Source organism: Euphorbia lathyris, chromosome 1 (assembly GCF_963576675.1).
Source record: "Euphorbia lathyris chromosome 1, ddEupLath1.1, whole genome shotgun sequence".
In the NCBI taxonomy this organism is placed as follows: Eukaryota; Viridiplantae; Streptophyta; class Magnoliopsida; order Malpighiales; family Euphorbiaceae; genus Euphorbia; species Euphorbia lathyris.
Genome location: NC_088910.1, coordinates 46,152,415 through 46,164,985, shown reverse-complemented (window position 1 = coordinate 46,164,985; position 12,571 = coordinate 46,152,415). Strand labels below are relative to the sequence as shown.

The 12,571-nt window shown below is 34.2% G+C and overlaps 2 protein-coding genes across 3 annotated transcripts; both read right to left on the bottom strand.

The window, feature by feature from the left end:
- Positions 1-235: 235 nt before the first annotated feature.
- LOC136235473 (protein NUCLEAR FUSION DEFECTIVE 2) lies at positions 236-1,356 on the bottom strand. Its single transcript, XM_066025207.1, has 3 exons — positions 1,187-1,356; positions 1,015-1,106; positions 236-910 (listed from the first exon to the last, which is right to left on the bottom strand). Exons 1-3 carry the CDS (start codon positions 1,238-1,240, stop codon positions 502-504), a joined length of 555 nt encoding a protein of 184 aa, XP_065881279.1. The 5' UTR covers positions 1,241-1,356; the 3' UTR covers positions 236-501.
- Positions 1,357-2,669: 1,313 nt separating this feature from the next.
- Positions 2,670-7,830, bottom strand: LOC136230922 (probable alpha,alpha-trehalose-phosphate synthase [UDP-forming] 9). Of its 2 annotated transcripts, XM_066020133.1 has the most exons (6): positions 7,456-7,829; positions 7,245-7,294; positions 6,248-6,365; positions 3,684-5,695; positions 3,329-3,602; positions 2,670-3,255 (listed from the first exon to the last, which is right to left on the bottom strand). In XM_066020133.1, the coding sequence occupies exons 4-6, from the start codon at positions 5,666-5,668 to the stop codon at positions 2,917-2,919; spliced, it is 2,598 nt and encodes an 865-aa protein (XP_065876205.1). In that variant the 5' UTR covers positions 5,669-5,695; positions 6,248-6,365; positions 7,245-7,294; positions 7,456-7,829; the 3' UTR covers positions 2,670-2,916. The 2 variants fall into 2 exon arrangements, with proteins under 2 accessions (XP_065876205.1, XP_065876211.1); XM_066020139.1 differs by lacking the exon at positions 6,248-6,365 and having other exon boundaries at positions 7,456-7,830.
- Between the last annotated feature and the right edge of the window lie 4,741 nt (positions 7,831-12,571).

The window sequence follows — 12,571 nt, the reverse complement described above, 5'->3', positions numbered from 1 at the left end:
GGTTCGAGATTTGATACACGAGGGATTTTTGTGGGATGGTATTCGGGAGTGGCTTATGAGTATTGGCTCGGGTTCAGTCATTTTCCGAGAAGAAGGAATTGAGGGAATGCTTATAGGGGAGAAATCTCTTCAGTATCGGTTGGGTGGTCAAAGGCTTGGGAAGTCTCGGCGCCACACGTGTACTTTGACGGCCCAAGTCTTTCCCGTGACACTATTCACATCAAGAGATTACCAATGTCTAACTTTAAATAACATTTCATTCAATGGCATATCTTCAGATTTTAGTCCATCTCAATGAATATTGAATACATATCACAAACTCTGGCTAGATACATGGCAAAATGTACATAACTACTATGTAAAAAAGCTGTCATCACAAACCACACTAATTAAGACTATTCAATCTCATCATCATAAGCAACACCATAGACAGCCAATGCTAAACTCTTTGCACAAAAGCACAAATTGTGTAAGCCATCTAAATCTACTATATACACAAGATTAAACTGAAAAGACAAAAGCATTTTGAGTCTCACCAGTATGAACTCTCCAGAAAATGGTTCCGGCAACATCAGACTTGCCAGTATCAATAGCAATAGCCCCAAATAACGCCCTCAAAGCACCACAAACCACTGTCGGAGAAGTTGCATTAATCTTTGAAGCAATTCTAACAGCATTTTGTAATGCTAATCGCATCCCATCATCATAGCAAGTTTCTATCCTTGATACCTCGGCTATTCGGCGATTGAGCTCTTTCGAGGAGATATCAATGTCTTTACCAAGGGAACGCATAGCCACATATGCGTCTATGACATTCACACCCCCAACACTCAATGCTTTGTTGTTCTCCTCGGAGAAAGAGGGGTGGGTCATTGCACGGCGGAGAAGACCAACATTCTCAAAGCTATAGCTGCAATTTCAGAACAACAGACGATCTTTGAATTAATTTTCTCGGTAACCAAACAGAACAGAAAGCAATAGAAGAAGAAGAAAAGAGGGGAAAAGAAAACTTGCTTGATTTTGTGCTGTAATGTTTGGAGAGCTGATTCAAATGGTGATGCCGAGGGTTTGATCGACCCATATTCGCCCTCGATTGTAGCTAGAATCTGCAAGGAATTTCAATCAAATATCTTGAATTGGTTTTTGTACGAAAGTAGAGGAACTGCAAAATGGAAAACGAACATACCAGCGGCAAGTATGTAGCGAAGAGAAGCAGCGTGAAGAAGTGAGGAGGAGACATGTTTGTTATACGATTATTTCAGGTGAAAGAGAAACCTCTGCTTGCTGCGAAGAAGAAAGCAACAAAAGGACTGTGCAACTTCCTTGCTAGGTTGCTTTCAAACTCTTTACAAATGGGTCAAATTGGGCCTTCAAATTAGTCTTCTTGGATCAATTTTTTATTAATAACATTTATGCATAATTTAACTCTTGAGTATCACATTTTGAATCAAATTAATCTAAAATTACATTGTCATTATCAAAATCAACCCATATCAAAAAAATGACCAAATTGAAATATTTTGAACCAATTTGACTTTATATACAAGGTGAAATTCATTCAAGCCAAGAAATTAAACTTGACATAAAGACTTTTTCTTTTTCTTTTTTTACCTTTCAAAAAAAAGTTCTTTCAATCCATTTGAGTTGCTTTCACTTATTGTCAATTTTTCTCCTAATTTTTTAATTTTTTAATTGCTGGTGTTTTGGTTACAATTCGCATAACTAACTATCGAATTGGTATCAAATGGGTTGGTTATAATCTAATAAAAAATATTTATTATAATTGTGTTAATTTAATGGCTTTTACTATCCCTTTTAATAATGATATTTAAAAATATAAGAAGAAATAATTTTAATTATAAATATTATTCTTATGTTACCTCTATTAAAGATGATATGTAAAAATATAAAAAAAATTAGGATCGTATTCATGGATCACTAGGGGCGGAGACGGGGTCCGGGTCCCTCCGGCTGCCGGAACCACCATGGCCACAAGTAGTTTCGACCCTGTCTTCACAAAATTTAAGGTTGTGGTGATTTCAGCCCCCTGTTTCCAAGAAATTTAGCTCGGGTGTTATATTAGTACCCCAAAATTGGGCCATGTCCCGTTAAGTCCTCTCTAAATCCCAAATTTCAATTTTTTTTAGGCCTATTAGGTCCTCATTAAATCCAAATTTCTATTTTTTTTTTTTTGCCTGTTTGACCTTTGTTAAATCTAAATTTCTAATTTTTTTCACCTAATAGACCCTTTCTAAATCCGATTTTTTTCTATTAGACGATTTAGTAAAAAAAAAAATTTACACACCACGTATAAAATCAGCCCCTCAACCGAACAATCATGTATTCGCCACTGTGTATCACTTATATTTTACTACCTCTATTAAGGTAATATATAAAAATATAAGATGAAATTATAATTTTAAATATCTATGTCATTTTCAAGTTACTATGTCTATCTTAATCCAATCTAAATTTTACATATATTAATCCAAAAATAACTCATAAATAAAACACTTCACTACTAATTCATGGTCCATGTCTATTATCGGATTATATACCCAATTACCACCTCTAAGTCCTTATGAATCAAGTTAATTTGCTGGTTATGGATGCTTGAGAATAATTGGCAGGGAAACAGGATGGAGAAGTAAAGCACCAATTGGAGAAACTGATCAGTAAGAATGCTTTTCATGTATAAGCAAAGCCATTTTTCATGTATACAAAAAAAATTATCTCCTGAGTATGGCTATTCTACTGCTACCTCTGTAGATAAACATCTAAGATGAAACTGTCTTTTTTTTTTAACTGCACAAGCTTCTACTTTCCACACTACTTACACCACTCCTCATCCTTCTGCATTCTACACTAAGAACATAACAATCTACAGCAAAAACCATCCTATCCTAACGACCTCTCCTACGATATCTCAACTCGCCAATCATGATCGAAAGAGACTTGCTCTTCTCTGTTGCCTCTTGGTTTCGAATGTGGAGTTGCTGCCAGACTTTGAAGCAATGCCAGCACATCAGATGTATCATCTACGTAGTACGTAGCTTTGCTTGGTTTTTGCCCAACTGTGCAGGCAAAGATCTCTGGGACTGAAGAATTTAATAGAGTTGACGATGTTTTTGATATGCTCTCAAACATATCTTCGTCAGATCTATCATCCCCAATGCACATAACAAAATCTGGCGATTTTTCTTCAGCTATCATTGCTGAAAGTATCTTCTCTGCAACAAGTCCTTTGGTGACTCCCTGCATATGAATTGGTTAATGTTAGACCTAAGGAATTACAGAAAAGAAAACCCGGAGACAACTGATAGCGTACCTGTGGCTTCACTTCAACAATATGCTGACCCCGTTTGACGACAGCAGGCTCATTAGCAAGAACACTTTCGAGATGATCCAACAGTTCCTTGGCCTGGCAAGATCCAAAATCAGGATCGGCATCCTGATGATGCCATACCAAGGCACTCTCCTTGGTCTCTATAGATGAACCATCAGTAGTTTCAGCATATAAATTCATCACGGGTTCTGCAACTTTTTTCCACTGGAAATCCACTGCCATGGAACTCGTTTCCCAATTCGACATCTTACTCCACCTGCACCACCAAAAAACACCATTAAACATGTGAAATAATATGCAAGACATTTTTTCAAGTTATTACAAATCATAGAAATACCTTGTGAAGTAGCCATGCTCTGCTGCGATCCCTAGATTCTCACATTCAGAAAACCAATCACTTAGACAATCTTTCCCCCGCCCACTAACTATAAACACAGTGTTCTTAGGGTCACTGCAGAGGCTGTTCAGCACGGAGATAACTTCAGGACTCGGGGTTTTCACAATGGAATTTTGAGGCACCACTGTGCCATCATAATCCAAAAATATAGCTCTCCTCTTTGTCGACTTGTATGCAGAGACAACAAGGTCATTGGAAAGCTTCCTGAATATTGGTGAAAGGGATAGAATTCTAAAATTCATACCAAAACCTAAACCCCAGCAACGTTTACTGTCATGACCTCTGCATGCTCGCTCCAAGTCTTGCATAAAACTGCACACCCAGTAAGCCACATCATGAGAGCGAATATATTGATAGTGCTTTTCATGTCTCAACTGCTTCTCTAGAGGAGGCAAGGTGAGAGCCAGATTTATTGCATCAGCAACAGCTTCAACATGCCATGGGTTTACTCGAATGGCACCACTTAGAGACGGTGAACACCCAATGAACTCCGATACAACGAGTGCACTCGGATGGGGAGATCCAGAAACTACTCCCAGAGCTTCATCCATTACAGGAGTTCCTTGCCTGCACACAACATACTTATACGGGATTAGGTTCATTCCATCCCTTACTGCATTTACAACACAACATTCAGCCAATGCATAGTAGGCTGTTTTCTCATAGAAAGGCACATGACGGTCAATCAAGACCACTGGCTCGTAGCCTGGAAAACCGAAAGCACTATTTATCCTTTTCGTGATCAAATATGTTTCCCTCTTTGCTTCTTGTACATCTTTCCCCGAGCTCCTTGCCGGATTCACAATTTGAACCATGACAATCTTTCCCTGTAAGTCAGGCTTCTGCTGCAAAAGTTGTTCCACAGCCAACAACTTGAAACTAATGCCCTTGAAAATGTCCATGTCATCAACTCCAATAATTACCTTTTTCCCTTCAAACTGTTTTTTTATTTCTTTGACCTTGACAGACGAAGATGGATGATTCAGTGCAGATTCCAGCCGACCTATATGTACTCCAACAGGCAAAATTTTGATGTAGACTGTGCGACCAAAATATTCAAGGCCAATATGACCGCGTTTTGATTCATAGTCTAGGCCTAACATTCGGCTGCAGCATGCTAGAAAGTGTCGAGCATAATCAAAAGTATGGAAACCAATTAAATCCGCATTGAGCAAAGCTTTGAGAATCTCATTCCTAACCGGTAGAGTCCGGTAAATTTCTGATGAAGGAAACGGACTATGAAGGAAGAAACCGAGCTTCACTCGGTAAAAATGCTTCCTTAAGAAAGTAGGAAGGACCATCAAGTGGTAGTCATGAACCCATACAAAATCCTCTTCGGGATTAATGACCTCCGTAACTTTATCTGCAAAAATTTTATTAGCAGAAACGTATGCTTGCCACAGCAACTTGTCAAAACGATCACCGTGATCGGGGCACATAGGCAGCATGTAATGAAAAAGGGGCCACAAATAATGCTTACAGAATCCATGATAAAACTTTTTGTAGACATCAGGAGGAAGAAATGTCGGTAAACAGTTGAATTCCTTGAGCAGTGTCTGGGAAACTTCATCTTGTTCACTTTTATCCACATCAACCTTTAGGGATCCAACGTAAACAACCTTGGAATCAATCGAAAAGCCATCCCTCAGTTGCAAAAAAAGTGAATCCTCGTCAAAACTGAATGACCACCTGCTCGATTTTGAATCTTTCTGAGCATGTATCGGCAGAAAATTTGCTACTATAATTATCTTCTTGCAAAATCCAGATGGAGCATATGAATCTCCATTTCTGTATCCATGACCATCTTTTTCAGCATAAAACCCTGGAACAGTCATCACCCTTGGAATAGAAGTAGGAGCTTGCGGTAAATTCAACATATCTCCGCATGCTAAATGAAACAAATTTGAGCAGGACCTTGACATCATGGTTGGTAAATTTTGGAGATTAAATACCTGCAAGAACAGAGGAAAAAACACTTTTCAACTAAAATGAGGTACATAATGCTGAGCCTTGAGATAAGAAATATGAAATGAGTGACATTGATCTAAAGATCTCTAATGGACCAAAACTATTCCATTTCTTGTGTGGTAACAGATCATAATCTAAACTCTTTATGACATGCATATCATGTTTCTTTCCTCGTGTAAATAACACATCTAATCACTCTTTTCACAAATCTGATATAGATACAAAATACTGCATGTTTCAAGAGTACAACAATTCAAATATCTCAAATACCTTTAACTAAAGACAGGATGCAAAATAAGATTCATAACATCCACATAAAGGCATTTGCTTTAAGATTTCCCCCCTAGGGAGTTCGTCATGTCTCCGACCAGATCTCATAGAAACTTTAACCAACATTCATCTCAAATAGTTTCAAATTCACCGAAAATGCCATGAGTTCATGGCTATAACATATAGATCAAAGACAGAACAAGCATAAACAGTACATGAAGAACAATGATAAATGGTGAAAACATGTAAATGATTCATAAACATACCGATTTGAATCAGCGTGAAAGCAGGCAACAGAAAATTGAGTTCTCTGATTCCTAGGTTATGCAAACACAAGAATTGCTTGTTTTCTGAAGACTCACTATGGAGTTCAGTTTTATAGACCTGGCAGTGAGAAGAAGTCAAAAAATTTCTTCAAATCTATAAGGAAAGTGTAACAGACACTGAAAACTTATAGCAACCTTCTTACACGTGCCATCATATTAATCGAATCCAACGAAGCTATTAAGTAAAATGATCTGTCTTCCAATAATACTAATGACCAGAAAATTTGAAATTATTAACCTAGATTGGGCAAGAATGGGGAATCCTTATCTCAATGTTTAATGAAACGTTACAGCCCAGCAGCAAGCAAGTAAAATACAACTCAGCAGCAGAATACTTCGCGCCCAAAAGAAATTTTCTTAAATTCAAAATACGCATTTTTCGTGGCATGAAAATAGTTATTCGATTTCATCATTACGTTGAACTATCAAACAGCCAATGGTGCATACAGGGAAAGTTTTACAGCATTGCACACAGCTAAAATCAAAATTCCTCATTCATACACCAATGAAAATAATGAACATCAAAAGAAGGATTTCAATTTTTTTCATCACATTTACTAACATATGTTGCTATAATTTTCAAATTCTACAATTAGTCCTACATTTATACCAACTAAAATTGATTTTCCATTAAGGACCACAACTTAAGTTGAAGACACAGATGAATATAAACACATATATAGTCCTCTTTTCACAAATGCTCATCTATAAATTCACTCTCTTTACTAGGAAACGATAGAGCTAACATGAATTGCCATAATTCAGAAACAATAGGCATTTTCAAAATTGAAACTCAGTGCTTAAGATGTTCAAACTCTTATGGAAGCCCTATATTTTAGTGGTCAAGAAGTTAAAATGTCCTAAAATGGAAGGGCAAAGTTGAAATAGTAATTTAGATCTTCAAAATTGGTATTAAAACATAAAATCAAAGATTTACCAGAAAGAATTGTGAGCTGCAAAATAGCTTCTAAGTAAACAAAATATTTCCTGCAAAAGAAAAATCAGGACAGAATCAAACTCCATAAGGGTTTGGTGAGCAAGAAATAGTAAATGCCAAGAAAAAACTCAGTAGTTCGCCGGTAGCCAAAGAAAAGTCAGGCAAGTTGAAATATTAAAAATAATGAAATGGATAATGTGAAATGACTTACAAGAAAAGAAGAAAGAATGAATGTAATAATGTTAGCAGTATTGATTTACAGAAAGAAATTTCTGGATAGATGAGAAGAGAAGGTGTTAGGTTCAAAACCGGTGTGATTTTTTAGTGTTTAATTTATGATAAATGTGAAACCGACTAAAATTAAATAACAGGAAAGAAAACATATACTCAATTTTAATATACAATCACAGAAGAATGTAATATAAATAAATATTAATTATAATAATTTAATTTCGGCTAGATTGATGTATTAGGATTCACACAGCAAAAAAAGAAAAAAAAAAAATGGATTAGAATATAAAAAGTCAAAAAGAAATTTAGATTTGGATTAGAGAAAGAGAAAGAGCGCGCGTTTGTGTATATATGTGAGTGTACAGTTAATTTGGTCCTACGTTTGTTTTTGTACTCTGGATTTGTCTTCCCTTATTGCCCTTCCTCTTTTTTATATATTTTTTTTCTTTTTTTATACTTTACTTCCAAACGACCCTTTTCTTTTCAGTTTTTTCCACTTAAATATATTAACTGCTTTTATTAATTATGGAATAATGGATAATTTACGCATATGATAAGATTATTTCTGTAATTGGATATTTCTTTCTTATATAAGATTATAACTTCTCAACTTTTGTCTCTTTAATTATAATGACATTTAACTATAATTAGTCTAATACTTCCTACATTTAAAATCCTGTTAAGAGTAAAATCCATCATCAACTCATTTTAAATACTCTATATAGAATTAATCGTTTAAATTTCTTTCACAAAAAATTAATTGTTTAAATGTTAGGTTTTTTGCTACTTTTAAATAAAGTTGTTAAATTTATATAAGCAAATAACAATATTTTTGTAGGTTACATAAAATTTAATAATTTAATTTTAAATTAACTAAAGTTATAATTTGAGTGGCGAAGGTTTCAGATTATTTTAGCTATGAATTTTGATTTGGAATTTTCAAAAAATGAAGATGATGATAATAAATTACAATTAAAAATGAGCTATTTAAAAGTAGAAAGGTGAAAAAAAAAACTGTAGTATAATCAATTTCGAATTCATTAATTCAATTTATGGGGATAAAATCTAAAGTTGCTTCTAGTATTTTTTTAAAAGTGTAAATATATTTTTAAACAAAGAAAATGGTAAAAAAATTTCCTTAGTATTTTCAACGTGTAGCAACTTGGGGTGTAGCAATTTGGGGTCCAAACAGTAGAATCAGTAATTGACTGCTTGAAGTATAAAAAATAAATTCAATCCACATAAATTAAAAAAAAATGTGCATCCTTTTATTTGTTAGAAATGAAGATGTAGGAGTGGACAGAGGCGGAATCATCCCTTTAAGAGAATGTCACTTTGGAGTGTACCAACACTCTCGTATCGTACATCTGGATTTAGATGAGAGTCTCATTTTATAAATTATATGTTTCTTGGCCAAAAAATATTTCATGTTGTATTATATAGATTCAAAATTGTTTCGAGTTAAAAATATATTAAGAATAAAATTTTATAATTTTTTATGTTAAGGTTATTCTATAGAAACTTCTTTGGCTGGAATACCTTCCATGTGACGTGCCATTGGGATTCGTGGGAGAACACTCTGATGTCAAAGTCAATATAGTAGTGAGAGAATAATAAGAATAATTTCAAGAGTGCTTTAGAGCTAGTAAGTATACATTTGGCTTCTCTTGTCGAAGTATTTATATAGGTTTTCGTAACCTTTTGTCATTAAGGAAGAAGGAGATGAGCGGTTGTATCTTTATTGTTCATTTAATGCCTTTCAATAACTATATAACTATCTTTATTTATAGAAGATGTTTATTGGTTTATTCAGTTACACCATCAAGCTTTAACATAACTGATATAAGATATGATGGCGGATCATGGATCCTTCTGGGAGGTGTCCAGATCCTCTTCGGATCTTGGTGTATCCGAAAAAACGTATCATCCTTTGGGGATTTTGGTATATCCATCTGGCGTATCTCCATATTGTTACACGTGGCTAATTGTAATGTTGGTGACTCCTCTATTATTTGTATTATCACAATGTTACTCATTGGATAACATTTCAGATGTTATCAGTTATGTTTTCACTTTACAAAGAAACGTTAGATAGTGTCAAACTCGGTTTTGAATCCGAGTCCTAAGAACTAATGCAATCAAACTCGGTCTCCGATATAATGGGTTTGTTAGTTTTCAACAACTTGGTAAAAACTATGGTCAATATACACTTGGCGGTCCAACAGGGATCCGAGTGATCTAGTTTTTTATGTTAATTAAATAAAAATATAAAAATAAAATAAAAACCATTACTTTTGAAAAAGTCTCGATCTTTAGTCAATTCCCTGATTTTTTTCTTTCTACCTAAATAAAAAAAGGTTTAATTTTTTTTATTCGTAAATTGTTGTAATCAGATTATAACATTATGATGATGAATCCATAAAACTTATTAACTTACAGTTAAAAAAAATCTAATTATATATATATAATATATCGCATCATCCGGTCCGATTAATTTAAGCCATTTGATTGAATTCAACGACTCATAACTGAATTATAAATTATAATTAATATATGGTTTGGTTGTGATAACATTTTTAAGAACAAATTGCATATTTTATCCTAATGGAGTTGAAATAATGTGTCTTTTTATTTATTTATTTATTTACCAACTAATCTAGAAATTAGATTTGGGATTTAAATAAGAAAGTATATTATAAATATTGTGGATAGGTTTTTTGAAACTATATTGGGGATAGGTTGATAACACCAAAGACCTAACAGTTTAGGTAGCGAAAGGAAGTCTTTGATTATTAATTAAACAACATTATCCTTTTAATAGGGTTTTGTGACGGGGCAACTTAAAGTTAATTAATAAAATCATTAGTATATGGATCATTAGAATAACTTAATTCCTACGTATGGATAAACATAGACTTGGCCCACGCCCTCTCCTTTTTTCTTCGTCGAAAAATCAACTCGTGATCTATTAAATAATTATAATTTATTCAAACATGGACCAATTTCTTATTAAATTAATCTAATTCAATATGACCCAAATAATAATCCAAGTTACTATCAATTTATTTTAGGAAAAAAAATCAGAAAAAATATGTGTATTGCCTTCAAAAAAATTGTGAAAATTGAATGAGGGGTTAAAATTGTGAAAATTTAAGGACTGGAATAATTAAAAGAAAAAACATTCACATAAACATACGTCAACACTGATTTTTTTTTTAAAAAAAGTGATTATAAGGTTAAAATTAAATTATGATTTATGTGTTTGTTATAATTTGCTGATAGGATTTAGAGAGTGACTGGTAATGAAGGAAGTTGCATGGGTAAGAAGGGATAAAATTAATAAATATTTTCCAAAAATAGTTATTTTATTTACATTGCATGAATTAGCATCTCATCAATGCTGCTTCTTAATGATGTGTGGTACTGCTACTGGTTGAATATCACCATTTTTCTTGAAAAAAGATGGAAATAAACTAGAATTTTTCTTATCAAGATAAGACTTGGTATACATTTAATATTTATTGTTCTACAACCTCTAATTCAATACTCTCTCTCAGATTTTAAAGGATATTTTGCTACATATATAAATAATATCTTTCAATTTACAACATGAGCTTGGTAGACTGCTTCCAGTACACCTTAAATGATATCAACAAGTTGTCAAAGAGAGTCGGAGTACAACGTCTCTTCTCCAATGTTTAAGTCATGATACTAAGATGGGGTAAAATGACTAGAAAGCAGGATGAGGTAGAAGTGGTTGTCTACCTTATGCTCTTTGAGATGACTATTTATAGAAATAATTGAAGATACCCAATGACTCGGTAGGTTTCCACGTGGAAATACTTGATTGGCCGATGTGTTTGTGCACTTTTGCACATGTGTCATCTTTCCGTAAGTTACAGTGTGTTTTAGCGATTAGGAGCGTGTGTTTCAGATCCGTCCTTGTGATTGGGACATGTATCTTTGGCGGTTATGTCTTTTCTGTAAGGATCCATCATTGGTCCACGTTCCATTCCACTTTTAGCTCTTTTATGATGTGATATCAGATGTCTCCCCTTTAGAACTCTTTATGTGAAATTCTTTAGGTTTGCTCTTTTAGATTTCATATATGCTCAATGATGGGCCTAGAAGCTTTCGAAGCCAAGCCAACTCTCTGCCAAGTTGAGTTATTTTCACTTTCTTAGGAACACTCGGTGTTCTGCCATTTTTGTAGAGGTAATTATTACTTTTTTTTATCTTTCTTCAAGAATACCCTAGGGACATATTATTTATCATTAACATGTCGTCCATTGAATTTCCCCCGGTTTGTGAATATAAATCTTGAAGAAATTAATCTCTCTAGTTACTTCTTCTTTAAAATGTCTTTTGCTTTTCATCTCTGTAAGTTCTTTCTCACTCTTTCTCTCTTTTTCGTTTTGCTGTTTTACTAAAGATTGGTCTATATGAACTCTCAAAAAGTTTGTCTTGCCCTTAAATTTCTTTTGAATCCTATCATGTTCCTTTTCCATGCCTCCTAAATCTCTAAATCCTATAACGCGTCATCGTCATGAGCTTCTCAAAACCCAATTGAGAAAGTCCCTGAAAAGTCTAATCAGGTTAACCTAAAATGTTTATTCTCAAACTTCCAACTTATCCACCAAGGATTTAACAAAGATAGTAGCTGATTATCCTGAATTGGAGAAAATGGTAATTAGTCTTCCTATTGAAACTCATAAAGCTTTTGATCCGCCAATAAATGCTTTGGGAATGTTTAAGACGTTTCTGAAGTGGGACATGCACTTCCCCTTACCCCCAATGCATGGTATAGACTTTGAACTAATTTCACTTATATCCTTGCCAAGTTCCCCCAAGTGCTTGGTTAGAACTCTTATCTTTCTCCAAGGTGTGTATTGACATTGGTATCACTATGACTATGGCCTTGTTCCGAGCTTGTTGGCAACCCATGAAGAAAGGTACTGATGGTAGATTTATTGGCAAATGCACCACAATCGTATAAACTTTCTTAATAAAAAGGTTCAGAGTGTGAAAGACTTTAAGCTAAAGTGGTTTTGGATAAAGCCAAATCCTTCGATCCCTGTAGGTCCTTATGCTCGAGG